Consider the following 27,495-nt stretch of genomic DNA (forward strand, 5'->3'; position numbering starts at 1 on the left):
TGGTGTATTCCAGAAAAGACTGGGAGGAACGGTTTAGAGCAGGTTGCTGATTAGAGAAGGGTCCTTGCGGTGTGAGAACAGCAGCTGTTCATCCAGTAAAGCAAGGCTTGGCTAGAAGGAGTTCCAGTATGCGGCCCTGGCTCGTGAGTTCATGATGCGGAGAAGGCACGGTGAGGAGCACTGCGTTGCGCGGGCTCCAGGCGGCTTGGTTAGCCACAGCTGGTCCAGGAGAAGTCCTGTCTCGTGCTTGGATTCAGAATCTTTTCAGAATCAGACTGCCGTTTCGTTGGATTTCACTTCAGTCTCAATATTTCGTTCTTGTCTTAAATTCCCTGCGTTTCTGTAATTATGGGAGAATGACTTTTTTTGGAAGCTATCAGCTTTGCTGCGTGGAAGAACTTGCGAATGTCAGTATTAGAAGTTCAAATATTGAAATATGAATGAAAGGAAACCTCTATGTGGTTTATGAAATTTTTGTCAGTTCATGACTTGAATAGTTTGAAGTGATGAATGATACTGCAAGAAACCCTGCTTTTGTTTTGCTGTGGTGTATTCCAAAATGTAAATATTTATTACAAATTTCTATTCCCATTTACAAAACATTTGCTTTTTCTAAGTCGCCTTTAATTGGTTTTTGATTCCGATGAATATGGTGCCAGCTACTGATGTTTTCTTTCTGGTTTCTCTCTTTCAGTTACACCAGCAGAGTTGTTGCCAACGGACTGAAGGCACAAATCAATAATCCAGAACTGAAAGTCAGGGGACTGGACCCGCTCATCAGCAATTTAATTGAGAAACTTCAGCACTTTAATCGAGTAAGTAACTTCTCGAGAGAGAAGCATTTTATCGCAGGGTCTGATAGCAGAGCTGAAGCTAACGTTCCTCGCTGGTGCTGCTGCCTGTGTTAGGTTTCCCAGGATGGTAGGCCTGAAGTAGCCGTGTAGCGGGTCCGGTACCAAAGGCGACTGCAGATTCTGTGGTGCCAGCTGGCTTACGGACTCCAGTGAGGCAGTTACATCCCTGGAAGTTGCTCTCCTTCCTGGCTGCTTTTCAGTGGTCTCGCCACGAGCAGATCAGAAGACAGAACGGGTCTAACTGCACGCGATGCTGGAGGCAGGACAGAAGGTGCTGCAGGGTGAATTAACCGTGCACCTTTGGAAGGTCAGCTCTGAAAGCGGCGCCGGTCCAAACGAGCTGCAGCGAACTGGCGTCACAGGTTGGTTTTCGTTTGGAGTAGGCGTGTTTTCTTCTCAGCTTGGAAGAAAGCTTAGCACGGCACGTGTGGAGTCGGGTGGGTCTGCACGTCCATCTGGAGTACTGTGTCCAGTTCTGGGCTCCCCAGCTCAAGAAAGATGAAGAGCTACTGGAGAGAGACCAGCAGAGGGCTACGAGGATGATGAGGGGACTGGAGCATCTCCCCTACAAGGAGAGGCTGAGGGAGCTGGGCTTGTTCAGCCTGGAGAAGAGAAGGCTGAGAGGGGACCTTAGAAATGCCTCTAAATATCTGCAGGGTGGGTGTCAGGAGGATGGGGCCAGACTCTGTTCAGTGGTGCCCAGTGACAGGACAAGGGGCAATGGGCACAAACTGAGGCACAGGAAGTTCCATCTGAACCCGAGGAAGAACTTCTTCCCTCTGAGGGTGATGGAGCCCTGGCCCAGGCTGCCCAGGGAGGTTGTGGAGTCTCCTTCTCTGGAGATATTCCAGCCCCGCCTGGACAAGGTCCTGTGGTGCCTGCTGTAGGTGACCCTGTAGGAGGGTTGGACTGGGTGACCCACAGAGGTCACTTCCAACCCCTGTGATTCTGTGATTCTGTCTGCTCGTCACCTTTCACGATGGAGGAGTGATGGAGCAGGGAGCTAGAAATGGTTAGAGAACCACTGTGAGGTGAGAGTCCACCTCTGCGTGGGGGGCCTGGCGGCAGGGCGACAGTCTGCACGGGTACAGCGGGAGGGAGAGCCGCGTCGGCGGGGCGTGCGAGGGTGCCGAGGCGGCGGCTGGGACCAGGCATCACGCTGTGGTCTCTGCCTTGCTCCTGCAAAAGCACAACCCGCCTTTACCCCTCGCCAGCCACCAGTGGTAAATCCGCAACGGAACCGGTAATTAGTGGTTTTGTCTTGTCTCGCTCGGCTCTAAGGTTGGGCTGCTGTTCTGTCGGCTGCGGGTCAGGGATGCTTTGTGTCACCCTGCGTGGTTTAACGTGCCCTGGGGGATTACAACGCCAGGCTGAGGCGGCACTTCATATTGCAGTGGAGTAGACGTTATGCGGTCAGATTGATGAAAAGGATAATTCATTATTTATCTGCCTTTACGTGTTATAGAGTGTTAATTTACTTTATAAATATTAGATATATCCATGTGTGTAATAGTCTTCTATAAACACTGACAGTAGGAAATAGATTAAATTAAAAGTAGCTGTGTATTGGAAATGCTGTTTCTTTGTCTGAGGCAGAAAAATAAAAATCTGAATGATCCCATAATGAGCTGCATACCAATTTTCTTAGGTTGTGTACGTTTAAAAAACAGCTTCGAAGAACACTTTTTAACCAGAAGTATAAAATCCAATCCCTCGCTCTTTCTGTAAGTCGGGAGTGTTGCTTTCTGTTACTTCTAATTCGCTTTTAGGAGAATATCGTCCTTAAGTAAACATAACTCCCATCAGATTGAGGTGCTTAGCAATAATGGATTCCGAGGGCGAAGGATTAAACAGAATACTGATCATCGCCCCAAGATGCCTCGTCCTTAAGTACTTGGAATAGTATAAACTCCTTTGATCATAATTTTAGTAAGATTTCTTCACAGATCAAAGCGTCAGAGAAGTTGCTAAATATCTAAGGCTTTCACATACAACATCAAACACGTGTAGCTGTTTTCCGCTTCTTGAATTTTCATTTTGGTTGTGATATTAATATACAAATAAAAACTGACACTGAAAAGCTGATCAAATCAGGAGTTTAAAGTGTCATCAGTACTGTCTGGTGTAGACTGTGTAAAGGAAGAGTTACGCAGAATCCCGTTACTCATTTTATGGCCAAACTAATTTTTTTCCATCAAATTATTCTCTTCTTTTTTTGGAGGCAATCCGTAAGGTGGAATTTAAACAGTGATAGAATAAGGTGTTATCTTTCTGTCTCCTGAAGCGTTTGGTGTTTGCGGTACCGAGTTAAGCCCTGGAGAGGTGGGAAGCGTGGCGAGAGGAGAGCAAAGCGATGCGCAGAACGCGCGCCGTCGGTGGTTTGATGTCTCCGGGCCGCAGTGCTCTTCTACACCTCAGTAATACGGCTAAACGACCCGGCAGGCAGCGTGTTCTTGGCTGAGAGACAGATGTGCTGAGATTTTTGAAAGAAATAACGTTTCTGTCTTAAAACCAGCTCCAGCCATGCTCCGTCTGTCCCTCGCAGAGCCGGGGCCTGGTGGCTCTCCGTCTCTCGCATTCTGCTTTGCAAAGGTGCCTGGTTTTGAAAATCAGGATCGTCTGCTGCTGGAGGAGTTGACTGAGGTTGCGGAGTACTGGCAGCTACGGCTACGTTCAAATCAACGGGATTCATGTTCGTAGAATGTGTACCTTAGCTCAGCAATTCGTGACCATTTCTGGAGCAAATCTGGTCGCTGCTGTCCTCGACAGCTGCTGCTCTTCTGCCCGCTGTCTTTCGCTTCCAGACCCCAGCTCTTCTGCACCACTCTGCGGGTGCAGCCCCTGGGTTCCGGCTGTGGTCAGAGATCCCAGAATCCCAGCATGGCAGGGGTTGGCAGGGCCCTCTGTGGGTCACCCAGCCCAACCCCCTGCCCAAGCAGGGTCACCCAGAGCAGGCTGCACAGCACCGCGTCCAGGCGGGGCTGGAATATCTCCAGAGAAGGAGACTCCACAGCCTCCCTGGGCAGCCTGGGCCAGGGCTCCGTCACCCTCAGAGGGAAGAAGTTCTTCCTCGGGTTCAGCTGGAGCTTCCTCTGCTCCAGTTTGTGCCCGTTGCCCCCTGTCCTGTCGCTGGGCACCACTGCAAAGAGTCTGGCCCCGTCCTCCTGACCCCCACCCTGCAGATATTTAGAGGCATTTCTAAGGTCCCCTCGCAGCCTTCTCTTCTCCAGGCTGAACAAGCCCAGCTCCCTCAGCCTCTCCTCGTAGGGGAGATGCTCCAGTCCCCTCCTCATCCTCGTAGCCCTCCGCTGGACTCTCTCCAGCAGCTCCTCATCTTTACGGTGCCTCTGGTGACTGGGGCAGCGACGGCAGCAGGTCTGTCCCTGGCCCTGCGGAAGGAGCAAGCTGTGTTGCACTTCTAAGTCCCAGACGGACAGTCTTTGGCGTACAGCAGCCATTTCTTTGTGAGCTCCTTGTTATGACTTAGCCGTGAATGTAAGGCGATTAATAACTTCATTGATCCTAAATCCCGCGGACGCGCGCAGCGCTCGTGTCTGTGTTGGGGCTGAGGTTGGTGCGTCCCAGCTGCAGCACGCTGCAAACAATCTGCGTGCCGGCCGCCTGCCATTTCTGCGTGTCGCTGAGGCTGAAAGGCCGGGTCGTTGGAGATCATAGCGGGTCCTCATTTTTTTCATCTGGGACTTAAATCCTCACAGCATAGTTGTTAATTTATAAAATGATTATGCAAATAGCAGGCCGTTCCATAACCACTTTGCAAAGCCAAAAGTAAAGTGAAATTTAGGGTATATTGTTGAACAATTCCTGTTGCTTGCGTCCCTGGCAGATAAGGTGTTTGAAGGGTTTGTTGTAGCTGCTGGTTCACACAGCAGTGGAGTTACCGAGTTACAATTTACGGTAACCTCTGGTAATGCAGAAGCAGATCAAGGGCAGTCCCAGGTAATTTTAAAGGACTAGCAGTTAGAAATGACATCTATTTCATCCCCCTTTTTAGTGAATAGAGCAGATGTGAACTGCAGCTGATAATAAACATAAAATCCCCCATTGCACCTTTTCTGAGTACTGCTTCTTGCCACGTAATCACACTTAAATATGTTTTAAAGTTTTTCTTCAGCGTAATGCTTTCCACAGCTCAAACACAAGCGGTTCTGAGGCTGGGAATCCTGAAGGATCAATTGCGTTGAAAAGCAGTGAAAATGTTAGGGAAAAGTGAAGAAGCTTTGACTAGAACTTTACTAGCAGGGCTGCATGGGCGTTCTCAAAGGATTGTGATATAATAAGTATTATGCAAGTTTAACTTACTTGACGTTTGTCAGACTAAATCCAGTCTGGAGAGATTTTGAGAATCAGTGCGTTTCGCTGTTGTCAGAGATGACTGCTTCGGGCACGGCTGTAACTCAGGATGACACTGCGATATCCTAGAGCTTAAAACGGGAGTAATGCCAAAGCACATCTTGATGAATCTAGACCCACGTATTCTTTTTTTTTCCCCCCACCAAAGTCTCATGGATCTGCCAGCTGCACTAAGAAACGCCTGTAACTGAAGTTCCTTTCAGGTTTGTGTACAAAGGTTGCCATCATAGCCAAGTTCGAAGCAACAGCACTGGGATGTTTCTTACCGATAATATGAGCTAGCCATCATTTAATTTTGAATGTGAATTTAATTTGGTTAGATAATAGAGAATAATAGAATAAATCATTTAACTACTACTTAATTTAAAAGTGTGTATATTTTTGTAGACATCAGTAAAATTTATTACGTTGTAGACTTTTTATGTGAGATCTAAGTGGAGACACGTTGGTTTGATTTTCATCCAAGGTTGTAGCTGACTTGGACTAAGACTGAAAATATTCTGTCCTTCGTTTCATCCAAGGAAAACATAGAAGGAAAGGTAGTCATGAGAGAAAGACTGTTGCTGTATTACTTCTAGTACTTGGGATTTAAGCAGCCCCAAGGGGCTTGGAAGTATTACTGCTTTGCCCCCCACATACCTCCCCAAAGCTGCAGAGACTTGTGTCTCTCACAAAACCGAGCACCTTTCCCAGAGCTGCCGTGCATCCGGCTTTCCAAAACAGCTCCTCTGTTTTTCCATCCAAAGCATTCGGAGACCTGGACGTTCCTTCAGGATTTCAGGTGTTCCATAGCCCTGTTGGAAGTGTGAAGCAAGACATCTGGAATTCCCAGAGATGTTCCTGCTCTCGTTGGTGGCGAACCAAGCAGAATCTCTGTAATGTGGGGCACTGAATTGAACGCGGGTGCGTGGAGTAACAGCAGAACAGAGGGAAGGGGTCAGGCCCCAGTCCTGGGTGTGCAGAGCACTGACCGTCTGCGCACGCGTAGCGCGTGGTCAGGATTCGCTGCCTGCAGACTCTGTTCCACAGGTGCCCCTACGGTGGGGATCCCGTAGAGAAACGCGGGAGGTGAAAGGCTGCGTGCTCTGCGCTGTGCCGAGGGCACGCTGTCGTAGCTGTTGTGGCTACCACACAACTGACCTGGAGGCCGGTGTTGTCTGCTGCAAGTAAGATGGGATCCGTGTCACAGAATCCCAGCATGGCAGGGGTTGGCAGGGACCTCTGTGGGTCATCTAGTCCAACCCTCCTGCCCAAGCAGGGTCACCCAGAGCAGGCTGCACAGCACTGCGGCCAGGCGGGGCTGGAATATCTCCAGAGAAGGAGACTCCACAGCCTCCCTGGGCAGCCTGGGCCACTGCTCAGCTGGTGGAAGAGGTCCTCAGCACAGTAGTGGCTGTTGATTCTTCGGTGCAGCTTTTGAAGGGTCTGGGTCATGGAAGTCTTAAAGATTAATCGTGCCTCAGCTTGTCTGCAGTTCAGGTCCAGGAGCGGTTTTCACTGAAGCAATTGCTTCTACAGTTGTGTGGGTCCTTTCTGAATTCACGTCGCTGTAAAGGCGAGAACAGCCCTTCCCGCCTGAATCTCCAAATGTAGAGAGCAGTGATAATTGAATTAATAAAATAGTTACTGGCTGGTTAGGAGATAGCAGCAAGAAATGCGTGTACTGCAGAAAAATAAAGGTAGAATTAATGAAACCTGAAACAATTATTTTAAAGACTGACAATGCCAGGAAAGAGCAAATGGACCCTTTGCTTATTTTTTTTAGTTTCTTGGTCTGCTGTATGAAAACTGTTCACCCCCATCTTCAAATAAGCTGTCATCTCGGGTTACTTCATCAGTTATGCAAAGTTTGTTTCTCATCCTATTTTTTTTCCAAATGTTGGTTCTTATTAGATTCATGGGCTGTTTTTCTTCTCCCCCACTAAGAATCAGACATCTCTTTGCTTCCAAATACAGATGCTGAATGCTCAGCTCCGAGATAAGTTATGATCTATTTCACAATCCATATGCAATGAAACAACTCATCCCAGTGCTTGAAACAATCCAGCTTATCCAAAGACTGGGCATAATCTTTCGCTGTGTGGTCTTCTGTACGGTTTTCTGTTTCTTAGGAAATATGTATATATATAAAATATATGCTGTGTAAAAATTTTAAAGACATCAGATTTCATCATAACTGTGATTAAAGCGAGAAGAGATACATAAATAGTGCCAGCCTGGGAAGAATCAACAAAAATCTAGTAGCAGTTTAGTGTACTCGTGTTTCTTCAAAGAACCTTGCAGATTTGTTGTGTACAGTTCTTAGTGGGTCATCTTTGGGTCTGTAGCTTTTTGCTTGTGTCATGTATTTTCACATTGACTTGTCGGTCAAAATTGGGAAAATGCATCTGCTGTCTGTTGGGGGGCTTCTGTGTTACGAGAAAAATCGATGTCAGCGCAGAGCCCTCTTTGCAGAGCAGGGCATCGGGCTGTGGTAGCACGCATCAGGCTGCGGAGCAATGGGGATGCTTCCCTGGGAGGTGGTTCTTCCCAGAAAGGCTGTAGTTCTCAGGCAATTAAACGGGATGGAGTTGCTGATTATTTAGGAGCATTTATCTGTCCGGGCTTCCATGAGGAAGAGCAAAATTCACAAGAAATACGTTTGAATAGCAGGCTGGGGCATCGGAAGTCTGTCAAAATCCCGTTCTGGTCTTAGGGTTCTGCAAACTGCTGTGAGACCAGCACTTTGTGCCCCTTCCTCGTTCCTGACTTGCACGTCCTGGGTGAGGCTGCTGGGGAAGGAGCAGGGACGGGCTTAGGGCTGCAGACACGGACACACGTGCGGCCATGTAGGAGGAAGAACTCGCTCATACTCCCTTTCTCTGCGCACCTTGAGGGGCAGATGGAGAAGCAGACCGGGTGACGATGACTCAGTCCTTAGGCTGCTCAGCTGGAGATGAGGGATCTCCCCGGTCGCTGGGGTGTGTGCCGTGGTTTTCTGCCCTTCTGTTTTAAAAAGAAAAGGAGTTTGGAAGCTGTAACCGTGGTGCTGCTGTGGCATTAAAACTCCGGTCAAAACCAGAACTTTGTCCGTGAGTCGGAACAGGAGAGCTCGTTCTAGTCCAGTCCCACTGAAAAAATGTCGCTGGAGGATTGTTTTACGGAGAGCATATGTTAATGTTGCAATTTATTGCTAATTGAGGTACATATCATCCCTGGCTGAAATCAGTGTACCCTGCTGGCCTGAGGTCTGCAGGTTGTTTGCTTGGTTTTGTTAAATATAGTGACTTGGGATATAATTAATTTAATTAGAATTGAGAAATGACTTTTCAGTACTAAACCCAGCATCAGGATTTCAATAGAAACAGAAAGAATGTGAAATACTGGTTCAACTGAACCAAAATGTAGCATTTTAAAATAAGACAAATCTGAATCTCAACGTAAATCCAGCATATCTTATTATATGCTAGCAAATATATAATGCTAAAATGCCCTTTTATTATTCATGTGTTGTGTCTCAGAGTATGCTGTGCTATTTGTCTTGCAAGCATTTTCAGAAATTATTTGCCCAGATGGGCCATTGTATGTGTTTTGTTTTGCTCATTGTGGGAAATTAGTCTTAATAAATCAAAATTGCATATTGAGTCACGGTAGTGACTTGAGCCAAGTAGGGGAGGGCAGAGCTACTGCTTCAAGCTAGAACTGAGCCAAAACATTTCACAGATAGGAAAACATAGTTTGAGAAGAAGAGTTATGATTAAGAAAAAGAAAAATAGAGAGTCTGTCCTTTGGCTGGAGTGCCCAGGTCTAGTTGCAGCCGGTTAGTGCAGTCCAAGGTGATGCTCGTTGTTACGGATGAGCGGAGGAGTGTTTTGGGTCCTCTGGTGTAATGGCTGCGAGCGAGGAGGGGGTCACGCCTCGGCGGGGTCTGCTGTGCCCTCACCCATGGAGCACACGGGGCTGGTGTGGGCACCCGGGGCTGGGAGGAGAGCACGGCAGGGCTGGGAGCATCAGGGATCCAACAGGAGCTGGTCAGCCTGGGGCTTGGTGTCGCTGCCCGGCGGGCGGAGGTGGCGAAAGGGAAGCTGTTCCACCAGGAGCGGAGGTACTGCGGTTTGTCCCTACCCCAGGAGAAAAGCATCGCGCCCAGAGCTGTTGTGTCTGCGGTGCAAGGTGCTGAGCAAGAGGCGTACAGCTGTTGACAGCTGTGGTTGTTCTGGAGCAGAAATGCCCCTTTGTGGGTGTTGGCGGGGGGGAGGAGGCGTGGATCTGACCGCTACGTTAGCCTGTTGGTTCTGAGGTTGGTTGGATTTTTTTAAAGATAGAAAGTCAGCGGTTATCACTGGATTAATTAAGGTCGTCATACTGAAATTATAAATCTCTTCTGTAAATACTTATTGTGTTTTATTAGCCCATCATCTTTTTTGTGATCACTCTAATAGTTATAAGTCATATACATTGCTTTAAGTTATTATCATTGGAAGTGTGATTATGGTATTTACTTTTGACCTCATTCCTGAGGTACGCTGATGTGCTTATTTTTGGAGGCGGTAAGCTTAGTATAATAGGAAAGAAAAGCAGAGACTTATGGGCTGATCATTGTTTTCTTTAGGGTAGAGGAAAGGTCTTCAAACAATTGATGGATTGTTGGCCAAAAGAAAGAACAGGGTCATTTTCCTCTTTCTGTTCCACTACTAAAACGAGGAGACGGGTAGAAAAAGCAGCGTAAGAGACTAAAGCTAAAGACTACCTAAAGCCCAGACTTAGTCTGTAAAGCTCAAGTGGATCTGTACTGCTGGTGAGAAGTGGATTAATGCTACTAAAATCCACTGCCGCTCTCCAGTGAAAGCAAACAGCTTGTTCCCAGCAGTAATTTGGGTTGCGTTGTAGCACGAGTTGGTGAATCAGACCTGGACTGGAGGAGCCTCAGTCAGATGTCCCTCAGAGGTTTCTCTGAGCAGATGCCTCGTACGGCTGCCCGGTGCCGCTCCCAGGTGCTCCGGCACAACCCAGAAGCTGGGGACCCGAGTTGTCAGCAACACCCGCAGCCCTCGGGCCTAGCCTGCGAACGGGTTCCTCGGTGGCGGCTTGGCGTGAGGCGGGTCGTTGCGCTCTGCTCCGGCAGCGTGGTTTAACCCGTCGGCGGGCAGCCGGGCGCTCGCTTCTACCCCCGCAGTGGGATGGGGCGGAGAACGGGCAAAAAGTAGAGCTCGAGGGGAGAGATAAACACCCTTTAATAAGACAACAAAGGAAAGGAATAATAGTAGCAGTAATAACAGAGTACGCAAACCAGGCTATACACAGTACGATTTTTTCTCACCGCCCGATGACTGATTTGCAGTCAGTCCCCGAGCAGTGGTTGCAGAACTCGTGGATTTCACGGAACGCCTGAAGAAGTTTGAGCTCATGGAAAAGAGGTTCTTGCCTCCCGGCCAACCCCCATTCACATGGAGCACGATGTCCGTGGTACGGAATATTTCTGTTGGGCTGGCTGCCTGGCCGTGCTCCCTCCCAGCTCCTGCACTGCTGCTCATCAGCCGAACATGGGACGCTGGAAAAGGTCCTCGATTTCTTAGCAGCACCTGAAAACCTCAGCATTATCAACATTCTGCTCCTAGTAAATCCAAAACACAGCAGCTACTGGGAGGAAAATTATTTCTGTCCCAGCCAAAACCAGGACACCAGGCATGCAGTCTTTTAATAGGCGTCCTCACTGTATCTGCACTGTGTGGAGAGGCGAAAGCCTCTGGGTCGGTTTGGTGCCGTTTGTATTCATGTGGTTGGTTGGGTGCTCCTTGGGAAACAAAATAAGGCAGAGCTAATGCCAGGTGTGAGGTGAGGCAAATGTCCTGGGGCTGCTGTGTAGGCTCTAAGGGAGAAACAGGGCCACAAGCAAGCGTCAGAGGGATGCTTGGTCTGCACTCCTACCCGTCTTCGTTCCCGTACGCTTTGGCATTTAGAAAACTCGCCTGAATATTGGGGAGAGGCTACGTCTGGAACAACCTTTCACTTCCATCCAGGGAGACATTCGCAAGTAATTTCTAGAATAGGAAAGACCAAAGGTAACAATCCTCTTCTCTGAGGCAGAACCACTACTGTGAAATAGCATTATTTGTCAGTTTGAAGAAATTCAGTCTCACAACAGACCCGTTTTCCTTCTGACCCTCGCTTACACTGCGAGGTCATTCACCAAATCCAGAAGACATCCCAGGGTATCAGACTTGCATTTTCCTCGCCTCATCATGAGCTCTTCTGCCAAGTTGGGATCAGAAAAGCAAGATGTACCTAGGTGCAGCAACCCGATTAGTAAAATCACACAGATGCCAGTCTGGTGCAGTCGTTGTTGCTACTGCTCTTTGGTCAAAAGCACGACGCAGTTCTTGAACATCCACAGACTTCCTGGACCGTGCTTTCGGTGCGTTCCCCAAAGCACCGGCGTCTCGGCAGTCTGGGTGCCGAGCCCGATGCCTGGCTGGGGGCCGTGGAGATGGCAAGGCACCTGGGGGCTTCCTCGCCCTTCTTCCAGCTCTCAAGTACGGCTGTTGCTGCTCCTCCAGGGAAATGCTGCTCTGTTAACAGCATGAAGTCTGGGTGGCCGACGTCCCGTTTTCTCCGGTACAAAAGCTCGATACGGTACCTTGGGGTCTCGGTGGGATTCCCACGGTAAACTTCCCATCAGATACAAAAGGCTGAGTCGTAACTGCCTCTTTGCTAATACCGGTTGCAAAAGGACCCTCGGTAGGGAGAGGAGTCACTTCATTTGCAACTGTTTGTTTCTATATCTTCTTGCTTTGGTGTCAAGACTTGCGAAGAGCGCAAGTTTAGCTAATACCAAAAAGTTTAGTGAGGATTTTACAAACCCTACTGCCCTCTAATTTTCACTGTTACTTTTCTGAGCATTGGCTAGTCCGTGACCTGCTTTCTTTTTTACTGCCCTTTCTTACCCGTATTGAAATGTTTCGTTTCTAAAAATCTGCCTCGCTTAAGTCCATTTTAAACTGATGAAGTTCGGTGTATGGTTTGAAGGCACCATGAAAGCTGTCCAGCCGAGCAGATCAGCCGATCTCGTCGTACTGCGGGCAGTCTGTGCGCTTTGCCCCGACTCAGTTCAGCCCTGTGCGTGGAGGAGGCCAGCGTGTAGGCTGAAGAGGAAGGCATAGCAAGGAATGGAAAGTCATTTCTTCGGTCGTAGGAGACTACAGCATAGCTTCTCGTAAACATTGTTCTGTCTGGATTATTAGGGATGCTGAAACGCAGACAGTTACATCAAGAACAGGTTAAGTGCACCAGCACTCGGCATGGAACCAAAATCCCCACCAAAACCCTAGGAGATAGACTGAGCATCAGGGAACCACATGGGGATTTCATCTTTTAAGAAGGTTAAAATTTGCTTTCAAATAGAGCTATGCTGAGCTTGTGGCGCTTGATCTCTGCAGTCTGTCCCAGACAGGAGCCGAAGTTGCTTCGGGATGTGCAGCACCCGAGAGGAATTAGCCATGGTCCAGGCCTGAGCTTCAGGCAGTGCTTGGAGCAGGCAGCTGCAGTGCCTTGCGGATGGGGCTTGGTGCTTGTGGGAGCTCTCTAAACAGCTCCAGGAGGACGGTGTCTCCCAGCCACAAGACACCAGGATCTGCTGGGCTTCCCCAGAAGCCGGGCACCCTGCCACTCACTGAGAAGTGTGGCTTCATGGAGGAGGAGGTTTTCCTGACCCTGCAGAGCTTGAGGAGCTCAGAAGCCCTGTCTGCCCAAATGGTGGGTGGTCATCTTAGAAAGTCACTGCTCAGGAGCCCCAGCTGCACCATGGACTGGGATGGTCTGGAGCCCCAGCTGCAATGTGGACTGGGACGGTCTGGCACCAGCTCAGCACAGGCTGAGACCCAAGGTTTTCTGTTGGTGTGCCATCGCTCTCAGGAGAGTTGATTTGTCCAAAATGCAGTATTGACCAGGCTCTCCTCACCGTGCCTTTCCAGGTTGATCCTTTGAGAGGTGACCTTTTGTTACTACTGTACCCGATGGCTTCCCTCACCCAGGAGGTGAAGCACTAACAGAAATAATGATGGGGAAATACGGGCATCTGTGTCTTAGATGCAAACTCAGGAGGAGCTGAGCTGAGTGGCCTTCCTCACAGCTGCCTTGGAAAGTCTAGGCCCAAGCCAGGGTTGTGTGCGCGGGCTGACGTGGTGCTTAGCTGACAACATGCAGAGAGCCCCACAGAGCATGTACGTCAACGGCTGTCATAAGTAATCGCCAACGGGAATTAAGGACTTTTTTCAAAATGCATTAGCAATAAGACTGTTTTTAGAGGCATATACTTTAATTCTGATTCTTCTGTCATCTTCTACCAGCATCTACCAGAGTGTAGAAGTGAACAGAGAGTAGCAGACAATTGAAGGTTAGAAAGGACGATTGGGAGATAATCAGGCTCAACTTTCTTTTGAAAGTAAGGCTTCAGACTGGGTTCTCCAGGGCGGTGTAGAACCAGGTCTTGCGTATTTCCAGCGAGGGAGGTTCCATCTCTTCTCTGGTGCCACTCTGTTTTGTGTTTGTTTGCTTGCTTGTGTCTATAAAAATAAGCACGCTGGTCTTAACTGCCTCGCTTCTTCCTGTTTACAATGTTCTCAAGGTCCAGCTTGAGTTCGCAGACAATAGTTCTTGGGCACAGAATAGGCACTTTATACCTTTATACACTGAAATGTGTTCCAGCTGTGTGATAACCTGAGAGCGGGGTACCTGGAAGTCCCTGCTTCCTAGAGGAAAGCATCCAGAGGAAGCAACAACCCGAGCTAACGGCACGTCTCCCTGTCTCGCACGAAGCGGATTCCTGCGCGAGTCCAGCCAAGAAAGCCAATGGGATCCTGGGGTGCATCAAGAAGAGTGTGGCCAGCAGGACGAGGGAGGTTCTCCTTCCCCTCTTTCTGCCCTGGTGAGGCCCCATCTGCAGTGCTGTGTCCAGTTCTGGGCTCCCCAGTTCAAGAAAGATGAAGAGCTACTGGAGAGAGTCCAGCGCAGGGCTACGAGGATGATGAGGGGACTGGAACATCTCCCCTACGAGGAGAGGCTGAGGGAGCTGGGCTTGTTCAGCCTGCAGAAGAGAAGGCTGCGAGGGGACCTTAGAAATGCTTACAAATATCTGCAGGGTGGGTGTCAGGAGGATGGGGCCAAGCTCTTTTCAGTGGTGCCCAGTGACAGGACAAGGGGCAATGGGCACAAACTGAGGCACAGGAAGTTCCGTCTGAACATGAGGAAGAACTTCTTCCCTCTGAGGGTGATGGAGCCCTGGCCCAGGCTGCCCAGGGAGGCTGTGGAGTCTCCTTCTCTGGAGATATTCCAGCCCTGCCTGGACGCGGTGCTGTGCAGCCTGCTCTGGGTGACCCTGCTTGGGCAGGGGGGTTGGACTAGATGACCCACAGAGGTCCCTTCCAACCCCTACTATTCTGTGATTCTGTGATTACCACCAGTGAGACGGACATCAGGACATGGAGGATACCGGCTAAGCAGCAGCCCGCTCCTTTACAGAGCGCAGAATTTGCATGCCATTACTGGCTGGGAGAAAATTTCCTGCTGTGCACGTGACGCTGAGAAGAGCCTCGGGTGTTACAGTCGCGAACCGTTTGCTCGTTGCTGTTGGAATATCAACGAGGTGCACGTAAGAGTCTGTGCCGCGGCTTCTGCGCGTTTGCAGAGGTCCCCTGCTTCTGAGCAGGGATGGGACTTCTGCTGCCTTGAACTGCGATTTGCTGGCGGAAATGCCACGGCGAGATCGGAGCTCTGCGGTCTTGGAAAGATGCAGGCCCTCAGTTTCTGTGCCCCTAGACACCTCAGGCTTTGGCTAGCTGCAGTGTCTGGCATTGCAAAGATGATTTATTTACTATGCACTGTTTAGTGACACCGACAATCTATCCTGCTTCCTGGGACTGTATGTATTTTAAATGAGATAATACGTTTATTTCACTTGCTTTTTTCATGCATCTGAAATGAGCCTGTGCCTCAGTGCGGTTACGTGGGAGTGGATCCGTCTGGGGCTGAGTGTTCCCAGTGCCGGCTGCCGTGGATAAACTTGTGATTACGCAGAGCGGTCCCTCAGGAGACCCCCGATGCCCTTGGGGAATGGGTAGCCCTGGCACTGCCTTGGCACTGACAGCGAAGTGAAGGGTGAGAGTAAGACAGTGCCCCTTCACGTACAGGAATTACACACGTGCATCGGTTTTCTCGAGTTCACTTTTTCTCCTCCCTCTGGAGGAGAGTCTTCCCGTGAGGAGTCCATTACCACATAAATCTGTGCAAGGGCTTCCCCCACCCCGAAGATTTGAGAGTGGCCAGGACTTGGCGAGCAGGAGCCGCTCGGAAACAACGGCAGAAGGTACCTGCCTTGTAGCGAGACGGGGACCGAGTTCTCTGCCTCTTACAGCAACTGAGAGCTCACAAGAAGTCGTTGATATAGAAACGCTGGTGAGTATCCACAAAGGGTAACGTGGGTCTAGTAAAGCAAGCGAGACCCAGCAGATACAACCATGCTCAAGCCCAGAGTCAGTAGTCCCACGTGTCCCTAACTTCAAAGATGTAAATCGTGCCGTTGGCTATCACCCTGTCTATAATGAGAATTGTATGTGTGTTTGAAGTGAGAGATGCAGGGCCTGACGTGAGCCAGCTGAGGTCAAACCCTTTGCATAATTATTGGAGAATAAGGCTCCTTCTTTGAGAAGGTGAGTCACAATCTTGACATGGAGGCTTTTACTCCAGACCACCCTCCTCTATTGATAATAACAGGAATCCAGGGAGGGTCTTCTGGCGAGGCTGGCACTGACTTTTGCCAGTCCACTGTCACCTACCCCGCCAGAAGCCTTCATTCAGCGTGGCATGGAAGCGCACAGGTCGCTCAGCTGCCGTACGTGGGTGGGTGCTTCCTGGGTGCTGCGGGGCCGAGCGGGCTCCCGCGTGTTTCTGCCTTCGGTGCTCACGGCAGCGGGCACGCCGCGTTGCACGCTCCCCAGAAGAGCCGGGGCTGGCAGGATTGAGTCGTTGGGAAGCAGCCACACTGTGTCCTCAGTCTGACGTGGTTCTGTCCTATCCGAAGATGAATTTAGGTAGGCCTCTACGTGCTTTTAGCGTGTGTGTAGCTGAGAAGACACTGACGTACACATTCTGTTGTTTCCAACACATAGAAAAGAAGAGTTCTACCTCTAATGAATAGTTCTGATCTGGATGATGCTTTTTCTACAGGACGAGGACTTTTCCGCAGTTCCAGAAATATGTCTAATAACTAATTCCAATGGATTGAAGCAGTAGTCAAATTTGAGCACAGCTTTTAATAGCCAGAAGCAAACAGCTAGACCTCAGCCTGCTGGTAGGCAGCCTGGAGTGTTTCGAGGTCCGCCACGTGTCGCGGTGCGTATCAGCCTTGCAAACAGAATCGAGACGTGCTCGACGTCGTTCCAGGGCTCTGCGCCTCGTTTGCTCCTCGCGGTGTCCAGAAGAGGAGCCTCTCGCAGCGGAGTTTTTCCCAATGGCGCGTTCATGGGAGCGAACCGGCAGAGAAACGGTGTAATTATTGGATAATGTGATGAAATATGACTTGTTCTTCACTGCGGTAAAATGACGCTGAACCACATTTGATGTGGCGTTTGAAATAAGAGAATCTAATAATATCAGATGGATTCCAGGAGGGTAAGTGGAAAGCTTGAGATTTGTCTGTCTTAGGCCGTATAATTGGGGCTGGGTGAAGTCGTAAAGAGAGGGGAGAGGGCCGCGGGCCGTGGCGAGCTGCAGGCACTTTGAACCCCGTGGTGAAGCTGACCGTTTGTGCCGGTCGCTCGAGTAGCAGCTTAATAGCAAAGAGCTTGGTTGCATGGAGTGCTAGTGTGGAGGGCAGTTCGGAGTCGTGCGGCGCGATGGAGAGGTTTGAACTGAGGTGTGTAAAATGAATCACTTCAAGTATTGGAGTTCAATTTTGGACCTCATTTAGAGTGTTTATGAACCATATGAAGCAATATTATACTTATTATAAAGATTATTTCAATGTTTGGTTAATATACTTTTTTAGGGTTTTTTTCATCTAGCTTTGCTAATCACTTCCAAGTACTTGGTAGACTTGGCACATCCATTACTAGAAACGTAAAATAACTTTTGAGTCGGTAATATGATGTATTAACTAATAATCCAAACAAAATATGATAAATTGCTGCTTAATTCTGAGACAGTCAAACAAAACTAAATGTATTATTTTGAAGACTTGAATAATTACTTTTTGAAAGAAGGAGTTTTTGTTTTGCTCCTGAGTGTAACGGTAAAAGCCAGCAAGCCACGAGTGCGGATTCGGGAAGTGGGATTGGCTGGTAAGAAAGCAGCTCGGTGGCAAAGGAAGAACACTTCACAATCTCAGAAATAACAAAGAGTCGGTGCATATGGCGGTTTGATTCCTGAGAAGAGATTCTTGGGAGAAGCACCGGGGAGCGATGCACTGAGCACATAAAGGAGGGCAAAGGGTGCAGGGCATCGCCTTCGTCTCGGGAGCTGCCTGTACGCAGGGCGGGAGCTGGGAGCTCTGGTGTCGCGTTGCTGAAGCCGGTGCTGGGTTTTGCGTGCGGATGCTTTTTATTGATCAGTTCAAGCAGGGAAAAACCTGACTGACTGTAATCTGGGTTTAGCTAAAATAGTTCAATACTGAGCTGCCAAACTGGAGTTAAACGAGCAGCGGGAGGGCAGCAAAGTGCAGCGGTTCCTCCGGGCTGGTACCCAGGAAAAGAAGATGATCAGTTCTCTGGAGCCTCAAATCTAAGGAAATTCTGGTTGGTAGAGAGTACTCAAGGAGTTTGTTTGAATCCTAGTGAAGATTTTAGCCACCTTTTTCTATGGGGGAGTGGGAAGTGGTCTAAAAAGGGCAAGTCTGGTCTCTGTTAACATTATTGCCTGGGTCCCCTGCGTGACCTAGCTGTGGAGGTAGAAATGGCTGTGGACAGATTGTAGAGGATGAGGGAAGGCACCGGAATATCCATTTTTTCCTCCTGTCCCTTTGTTCTTCCCAGTCCCCGCTGTAAATGAAACATTTGATTTTGCCAGTGGTGACTGGGAGAAGGGTGGAGCCGGAGCCCCGCGTGTGCGGAGCGGGCCAGGTGCTGGCGTGGGCGAGCAGCTGGACGTGCTGCTGCGTGCGGGTTCCAGCGGGATGGAATTGTGGTTTGCTGAGGATGGGGCGTGGGGGGGTGGGGCTGCACTGCAAGCCCCAGCATTCAGGGCCATCTCAGCATCACCCCCACAGCTGCTTCTCGGTGTCCCTCGGTTCCTGTCCCTTGGGTCGATAGTACGAGTTCAGGCGAGCTGGAACCGCGAGGTCTGTCAGAGGGAGGAGCAGCAAATGGGAGATTTAGCGAATTCCCACTTCGTCCCTGGCTTCTGCCTTGGGTTCAGACTAAACCCTTGGCAATCACAGCTTACAAGTCCGTGACGCCTGTGGTGCTGCAGTTAAATCAGTCGAATTTCTGCCACCACTTTGTAAGCTCTGTAGGGGAGGTGGGAGAAGGCAGTGTTGGTCTGGCTTCTGGAGGGGAAGGTGGCGTTGGTTTCTTAAAGAATGTGAGATCCTGAGCATTCAAACACACCGTGTTTTCAGGTTCCAGTTGAGGACCAAATAGAAAATGGTAACATGAGCCCTGGAGATAGGATAGCGAGGAAAAATGTTGTTTGTCTTGTTCCTCCTAGGCCCTCCTTCACCCCAAAAGATTCTTGAGCACCTGCGAGTGCGCAGTGCTTGGTGGCAGTTCAGTCTTTCGTTTTAGGATGCTGTTCCTTCACGTGGCGTTACACAAAGCTTTACATGTGACAGAAATCAAGTACAATACCTACAACAGCGTGAACAGGCTTCCATCTTATCTGGTCTTTGGTAGCTTTCAGAAAGTTGCCAGCTGTAATCCCATGTGTTGGCCTGTACGTACGTGTGTACATGTTGGAGTATGCAGAGAATTTTGAGTGTTTGAAGTTGAAGACCACAGAATCAAAAGCTAGTTGATCAGTCAGATGCTCGTGTGCCACTGACGACTTTGTCAGTAGGTGTGGTTACCTCTAGCTGTAGATTTTTTTCTTCTCCTGTCTCTGAAAGAAGACAAGTTGATGGCCATCCACAAAATGTATCTTTGTCGTACACTGTGCTTGGTTCCCACCCAGCGGATTCGCTCCAGACAGCAGCGTCTCCTGCCATGAATCCTCCAGGCCTGCTGCCCTTCCGTGCTTGGTGCTTGATCCTTGGAAGGTCTCTCATCCCTTCCACCCTGCCCTGTGCTCACCTTCACGTGTAGTTTGTGATAACTTTTATTTGAAATTCTAGGCGGGGCAGCATCCTCTCTGGAAGGTTGATAGGCTCACGGAGTGTTTTGGCTGGGTGTCACCTCCTGGAGCACTGCTCTGGTCCGAGGTGACAGCCTGGGCTGTGTCTGACGGAGCTGCTCGGGTGCGTTTGTTGTCGGGCGGATGCTGAGGCTGTGCTCATCGCTCTCGACTAAGGCAGTGGGCAGAACTGGCCATTCGGGTTTTAGCATTAAAACAGGACTTCCCAAACTTAGTTTGACGAGGTTACGTGAACCGAGATCTGTAGGACAGACTGTGGCAGGGGCAGGCAGAAGGTTCTGGCTGAGAGCTGCGCTTTGCACGAAGATTAGCGGGGAGCAGCTTCCCCCATCTCCTCCACAAGAAGCAGCTGGGGGTTTTGGGGGAATACTGTTTGGTTTAAGGTACACACCGCGGGTGCTCCGCACGCCCCAGTGTGAAGACCCAGCGTAACTGGCCTTATGGCATTTTGATAAAAGGTGGGTGTTATTTTCAGTCTACGGGTCGGAGTAGATGTTGTTGTGTGTGCTGGGATGCCAAGTTCCTGAACGTTTTTACGGCTGAAACCTTACCCTTGCCCAGGCCGACCTTTACCAGGGTGCAGATCGGAGAAGGATTTTCTGTCCTGGAGGTCTAGCTCTTTCAGGCCTCTTGGGAGTTTTTAGACACATTTATTGTTCTGGATTCTTTTAGTTAAAAAAGTGTAGAAGGGTACACGTTAGTTCCTTGCTCTTCTCTGTTGGCCTGCCCTATTCGATGTTCGTTCTGCAGTAAGACTGCACTATTCAAATTCTGCTTTATGTAGCAGCCTTGGAGCTAGTTCCTCCCCAAAAATGACTCGTGTGGCTAATTTTGTGTGGTATCTTCAAATGCGGGCATCTTGCAGCTCATGGTTTGCTTTGAAGATGAAGGTTCCCTCCCATGTGTCCTCAGATTGTAAGATTCGTTCTTTAGGCAAATGAATGGCTTTCAAGCTTAGGGGTTGGGTGGTCGGGGAGTTTGGGTCTTCTCCTTTTACCATTGCACAAAATGTGGAATTGCTGTTAGAAAACAGATAATCCTTTTCATGTATAGTTGCAAATTCCTCTCATTCTTTTAATAACAATTGAAAAGGAAGAGGGGAAATGGTTGCTGCAGGAATAACAGGGAAAGTTCACTGGCCAAAGTGCTGCTCCCTCAGCACGTTCGTGCGTCAGGAGCTCGAGCCTTTCTCCCAGAGGCGAGCGCGTAGGCCGGAGAAACCCCTGCAGCAGATGCCCAAGCTGAAGCAGCACGTCAGGAACTTCATTTTGCTCCTTGTCGGATTTTCTAAGCGGTCGACAAAGCCTGAGAACAGCACTAATTGCTGTTTGTCTGCTCCGTGGGGCTGGCATTCAGGTGCGGGGTGGATCAGAAATTGTCTGCTCATCCGTCAGGGCGTGAACAGGTCGGTAAATAGCTCAGGTCGTCCTCCCAGTAGCTTTTGAACCCGTCAGACATTTCAACCAGTGTTTGTACCTCAAAAAAACATAAAAATGAAGACTGTGGAAGTTTAAGGAGAATAGGTGTTTGGAGAGCGAGACCCAGGTCAGCGCCCTGCTGGCAGAAAGCTGCGGGGTGGGCTGTGGTTTTGTATCCCAAAGGCGTCACAGTGAGGGGAAGGAGTGAGGAAGAGGAGTCCGAGCGGCCCAGCTGCACGAGAAGCTGCAGCCAGGTCCCGTGCCTCCTTACCCAGGAGATAATCCAGCCCCAGAGCACAAGGCTGAAGGTAGCCGGGCTCCATGCTGCTTCCCGCAGAGCAGCTCGTTCCCTTCGTGCCTGTGTGTTTGGGTTTGCTTTTCCCTCTTGTCCTCAGCGGTTTGGTGAGTAACAACACGGATAAACCTCCCTGTTTGCCAGGCTAGGCGGTGAGAACCGTTAAACTCCTCCTTGTCGGAATTATAAGCGAGCAAACTCCGTACGCCTGTGCTTACCCTCCCCAGCGATGCCTTCTGCTGCCTGTTCTGGGGGCTGTGAGTGGATCTGCAGCCCCAAGCAGAGAAGATCTACGTGCTGATCATTGTATCTGCGTAGCCAACGCAGTAAAGAGCAAGAAGCCTTAAGAGCTTCGCTTCCTTGCGAGGAAAAAGGGTTCTCTGTATTTTCCAGAGCAGAATTGGAGTTTCCCGCACGGTGTGGAGCAGCCTCGTAGGGGAGCTTGGCCCGGTCGTGTGGCTGACGACTGCCTGCTGACCGTTAACGTCGTTTCGGAAAGGCCTCGCTGTGCCGAGAGCTGCAAATTCCCAGCGCTTCCAGAAAATAGAAACCAAGAGCTCAGGAGGGCCTGGCGGCTGGATGTCACCTTGAAGTTTCTGTGCTTTGCTGTGGGTTCTTGGTTTCGTTGAACAGCTCGGTAAACCGTAAATGACTGTGTTGTGTAATCGAGGGCTGATGTCACACGCTTGGCAGCTGTCAGTCACGTGCTGTGCTTTTTGGGCTGAAGAACTCTGAATTATTCACGTTTCAGATGCCAGAGAGCCTGTTTAACGCTTCATGTGCGAGGACTTTATTAGAAAACTCTCGAAATACAGCTGCTGTCTTTCGCGCAGACCAGCAGCGTGGCTGTAATTAGCGGTGCCACATGATGACTGTACACGCTGGAAACGTGCTGCATAGAGCCAGTCCCACGTGACTGCCCTTCCCAACTTAAAATACAATGTTCAGACGGGAGGGAAAAAGAACCTGACATAAACTCCCCTGAGCTACAGCTTGCTGTACTTAACGAAGCCAGCGATGCCCCAACTTTTGGGGCAGATTCGTGCTGCCCTGAGTTGCAACGATTTTGAAGCAGCCCAGGTTGGGGAGAAGGTGAAAGTGCCCGAATCACAGACTCCCAGCATGGCAGGGGTTGGCAGGGCCCTCTGTGTGTCCCCCAGCCCAACCCCCTGCCCAAGCAGGGTCACCCAGAGCAGGCTGCACAGCACCGCGGCCAGGCGGGGCTGGAATATCTCCAGAGAAGGAGACTCCACAACCCCTCTGGGCAGCCTGGGCCAGGGCTCCGTCACCCTCAGAGGGAAGAAGTTCTTCCTCATGTTCAGCTGGAGCTTCCTCTGCTCCAGTTTGTGCCCATTGCCCCTTGTCCTGTCACTGGGCACCACTGAAAAGACCTTGGCCCCATCCTCCTGACCCCCACCCTGCAGATATTTGTAGGCATTTATAAGGTCCCCTCACAGCCTTCTCTTCTCCAGGCTGAACAAGCCCAGCTCCCTCAGCCTCTCCTCGCAGGAGAGATGCTCCAGTCCCCTCCTCATCCTCGTAGCCCTGCGCTGGAGCAGCCTTCCAAGCCTAACCAAATATTCCTGAGCGTTCGGCCAGTCGAAACATGATTGCTTTTGTAAGTTCACGTGTCCGTTATTTGGATGGCCATCCGCTTAAACACTGATTTAGTGGCCTGAAGGTAGAAACCCATTCTTTCCATGGGTTTTATGTGAAGGAGTTTTTCACTGCATGGTGAGGAATGCTACTGCTGAAGCTGGCCAGAGACACAGCGCTCTCACTGTGGCTCGCTGGCCCTCCAGCCCTCCTTGCAGGCTGGCTCCAGGTCGGCAGGGCAGTCTGCTGGCCAGGGAGGCTCTGGCTGGGGTTTGGTGGTGGGGCATGTCCGCATCCTCAGCTGGGAGGCTGTGACGGGCTCTGGGGAAGCCCCGTCCCCCTTTGAGTAAGTCGGTTCTTGTTTTCACGGGCCTCCTCGGTAGAGGAATCTGTGGCAGCAGCCAGGTATTCATGAAGTCAATGAAGTAACTAACAGAATTGTGCTCAGGGCTAGGTTAGGAATCAGATCAGGGCACGAGAGCAATTCTGGTTCCAGAAAACAGCTCAAAAAGTGCCTCCTTCTGAAATAACCAATATGAGATATCAAGATGTCCATTGTAATCACAGTTTCACCGGGAGCTACACATTTATGACATGTGGCTTCATAATACGATATATTGAAAAACTCAGAATCTGCAAAATTCGCACTCTGATTCTCTTGTACCATTTTTCTGAACGTGCCTCGGAGTATTAAAATAGAGGCTTGGGACATGGATGCCAGAGCTGCAAACCAAAGGCAGAGAGTTTGGGCTGCTTTGGATTTAGAGTTACATTGCTTTAGAAAAGCGTTGTTTTCACTCGCGCTGGAAGTCAGAGCCACATATTTGATAAAAAGAAAGGAGGAAGGTTCAAGCCTGCTGTAATTATATTTTGGGTGTCGGTGACACTGGGCAAGTTTGCCTATTGCAGAGTAATGGCAAAGGTAAAGAGTCAGAGAAGAGGAGATGAAACAGGGACAGAAAACCGCCTCACGAAAAGAGTCAAAAGGTTAGCCATAAAAAAAGATGAAAATAAAGAAACAAAAAACCTTTTCAAGTGGGGGGAAAAAAGCTCGGAGTTGTGATGAATGACCTGCCGAAGTTTCGGGAGTTCCCTTTGCTGAAGATGCCCAGGTTGGGAGCTCTCCGTCACGGAACCTCCAGCCCTCGCTTAGAAATTCTGTGGAGACAGGTTCCTTCACGATGGTTCGGGGTCTCTGTTCCTGGCAGTTGTGCAGCAGCAGGGAGCACGAGGGGGGCGGTGGTAACACGTGTGATCTCTGTGTGTGTTTTAGCGTATACGTACGCTGGGTCCTTCTAAGGTTTTCAGTTCCCTGCGTGTTTTCGGGGATCGTGTGGCATTTGCCATTGGAGCAGGGGTCTTTTCCGGCTGTGTTGGTGTTGAAGCCGTGCAATTAAATCTGTTTCAAGGATTATATTCATTGTTCATCCGAGGAAAAGGAAGCGATTCAGAGAAATACATAGTTTTGTTCCAAAGGGGGGGTTCCTTCCTTTTTCCTTTGGGTAGCTATTGTGTTGTTACGCAGGCAGTCCCTAGCCTTTGCGCAGAGCATCAAGTGCCAGCTCCGGTTCCTGCGCGGGGGGGAAGGGCCGGAGGCCCCCTCCCTGCCCCGCGGAGCGGAGGAACCTCGCGCCATGGAAGGGGCCTTTTCCTCCAGCGCCGTGCTCTGCTCTTTCCCCCTCTTCCTTCCATCCATTCCTCCGGACAGACGGATCGGTCCTAAATGAAGGTACAGGAGGCACTTCTAAATGCGTAGTACAGAAGATGCATAAACTGGTGTGAAAAGGGAGGCAGGGGACATGCAAAGCCTTAGCTGAAAACAGATTCACACGTCGAAGATTGCGCCGTCAGATGGTAAACGCAGTTAAATGTAAATAAAGCAGACTCTCTAATTATCATTTTGCTAATCCAGACAGAAATAGTTGGTCTTTCGCAGTCCCTGAGAAAGGCTGAGTAGGTGAGCAGTGAGCCTTCTCATCACCGCCAACTTGTGCTGATGATTACTAGGACAAAATATTCTGTAGCAGCTTGCCGAGATGGAGCTCACAACATCCCGTGCACTAGCGGTGTGATCGAGTCGGTCTGGAGACTCAGTCCTGGCTTTTTTTTTTTTTTTTTAAAACATCCTTTTATTTAGTCATTTTATTTAGTCTTTCTCAGTGTTCAGCTTGAGGAGGACAGCCTCGCAAGAATCGGGTAAGTCAAGTGGAAGCAAAGGGTGACTACGTGGCAGAGATGGAGAAGCATTTGGGGTGGACGTACAAGACAGATGAGAACTCAGTTTTCATTTCCATCTTGGAGATAAACTCCTGGTGTCCTGAAGGAGAAGTCTCTGCATGTGATTTCCTGCCCTGTAATGGGTAGATAATCTGTACCTTCCTTGGGGTCGAGAAAGGCCAGTGGTTGCCGCAGGAGGAGAGCTGGAGATGCTCGGGTGTCGAAGGCCATCCTGCGATGGTGCTGGTTGGGTGCCCGCCGGCAGGCGCAGCGGCCGGGGCTCTGGGCTGGTCGCAGGGCTCCTTCCTGCCACAGTTCAGAATCTCCCAACCAGGCTTGTGTCGGGTTGGATTTGTGACAGCCGCGGGAGCGGTGAGTGTGGATGGAGGGCGTCCTCGGGTCTGCTGCGAGAAGGACGCAACACGCGTGCGACGGCGGGGAAACGTCCTTGCTTCCGCTGGGCTGCTGGGGACAGGGCTGCTCGCTCTTTGTGGGCGGAATATTATCGTGGTGAGGCAACAGAGGTTTTTAAGGCTGAAACCTGAGCATTACTGAGAGCGAAACCTCATTTCACAGGGGTTTAAGTGTCTCTGCTCAGGCAAAGTGGGGTTTTTGTCTAAAATTTATCTAGAGGCTCATCAAATACCCATCACTTTAGTCTAACTGAAGGCTTTGGAAAAAAGGAAGTTGGAGAAAAAGCTATAAGCCAAAAAAGCCCAGAGTAAACAGAGAATTAAGGATCATCATTTTTCACCATGAGGCTCGTTACAGGATTTGTTGGGAATGTGGTGGAAATGAAGGAGAATATGTTCGTTGGAAGGACGGCTGCCTTCGTTTCGGGGTTAGAAAGCAATAGTGGACGTTGTGAGAGGTGAGGAACGCTGGACTGAGAAGGCGTTTTGTGGAAATCACCTGTTCTTTGCTGGAATTTATGACATTCTTGTAAAATTCTAAGCTGCTTTCCTTGAAAACTGCGGATTAGAGGAGTAACTGCAGCTGCCTGGTTCCCAGGACGCTGCGATATCCTCTGGGCCCTGGGAGGGAGGGGACTCTTTGTGCTCGTTGTTTACTGTCCTTTCATATCACAGAATCACACAGAATCACAGAACAGTAGGGGTTGGAAGGGACCTCTGTGGGTCATCTAGTTGCTTCTTCAGAAAACTCACTTTGAAATATGGATTTATTTAGAGAAAAATGTGCCCTGCACGTGAAGCAAATTTACTGCCGGTTCAAGACATGTAACCGTCGGACAGCTTCCGCGTGACAGCAAGGGATTCACGAGTGATGAAAGGCAGAAGGGACAAAGCTTTAGAACGGTACAGATAGCAGAACGCTGTGCAGCGGCTGTTCCGTGCGCTCAAAGTGCCTTGAGCGCTGGGATATCCACCTGAAAGGGCGCGCCGAGGTCCGCGTGTGCTGCCTGCGCTAGAGAAAACGGAAGCTGAAGGGCGTAGGTCAGCATGGATAAGGTGGAGGATAGAGTGGTGATAATTAATGCTTGTTGCGATAAATTTGCTAAGCTGACGGATTTAAGGAAAAACATTGGATCTCCCTTTTTGTTCTAGGCAGACAAGAAGTAGAAATAAATGAATGACACCTTTGAAACGCCGTTCGAAGCCGTTTGTTTTGGACAAGGTCTGTGTGTCAGGCAGCATCGCCTAGTAACGCTTTGGGCTGCGGGAGCGCCTGGTAGCAAATGCATCGGAACAGCCTCGTTCGTTATCTAGACAAATATAAATGCAGCTTAATAATGTTAGCTGAATGCGTTAATTATTATACAGAGCCTGTTCTTTAAAACGTACTTTAATTTGCTTTTTCTAAGCCAGCTTTTTCTTAACTACCTTGATGAGCTTCAGTAATGGCGATGGTGCGTTTAGGTGTTGGCGTGTTGCGAGCGCGGTGCCGGGGCGCGGTGTCCGTCCTTCCTCGCTGCCGCGTCGGCGGGAGCGGCATGGGCGGCCGGGGAGGAGCAGGGAGCGTTCTCCCGGGAGCTGTCAGCGAGCCGTGAGCTGGAGAGTGTCAGAGCTCGGGATGCGGCCGCGTTTGGATGGGACCTTGGACTGGCTGACGGCTGTCCCCGGGTCAGAGGTGAATTCCAGCTGACAGCAGTCCTTGGCTTCTCTAGGGGTTGTAGGATAGCAAAGCAATCGGAGCGCTCTCTTTCTCTGGTGAAATCAGAGCTCTCTCTTTCTGCCCTGGTGAGGCCCCATCTGCAGTACTCTGTCCAGTTCTGGGCTCCCCAGTTCAAGAAAGATGAGGAGCTACTGGAGAGAGTCCAGCGCAGGGCTACAAGGATGGTGAGGGGACTGGAGCATCTCTCCTACGAGGAGAGGCTGAGGGAGCTGGGCTTGTTCAGCCTGGAGAAGAGAAGGCTGCGAGGGGACCTTAGAAATGCCTCTAAATATCTGCAGGGTGGGGGTCAGGAGGA

The 27,495-nt window shown here is 50.0% G+C and overlaps 1 protein-coding gene across 5 annotated transcripts in view; it reads left to right on the plus strand.

Moving 5' to 3' along the window:
* The window catches only part of LOC104327438 (glypican-5), a 363,470-nt gene that overhangs the window by 201,786 nt on the left and 134,189 nt on the right, over positions 1 to 27,495 (plus strand). For all 5 annotated transcript variants that reach the window (XR_012763606.1, XR_012763607.1, XR_012763608.1 and 2 more), the window contains one exon: positions 695 to 815. Coding sequence is in view for 2 of the 5 variants with exons in the window: in XM_075417551.1 (XP_075273666.1) it covers positions 695 to 815 (121 nt within the window). In the remaining 3 variants the exon portion in view is untranslated. The remainder of the gene's footprint in view (positions 1 to 694; positions 816 to 27,495) is intronic.

This window comes from Opisthocomus hoazin, chromosome 4 (genome assembly GCF_030867145.1).
Source record: "Opisthocomus hoazin isolate bOpiHoa1 chromosome 4, bOpiHoa1.hap1, whole genome shotgun sequence".
In the NCBI taxonomy this organism is placed as follows: Eukaryota; Metazoa; Chordata; class Aves; order Opisthocomiformes; family Opisthocomidae; genus Opisthocomus; species Opisthocomus hoazin.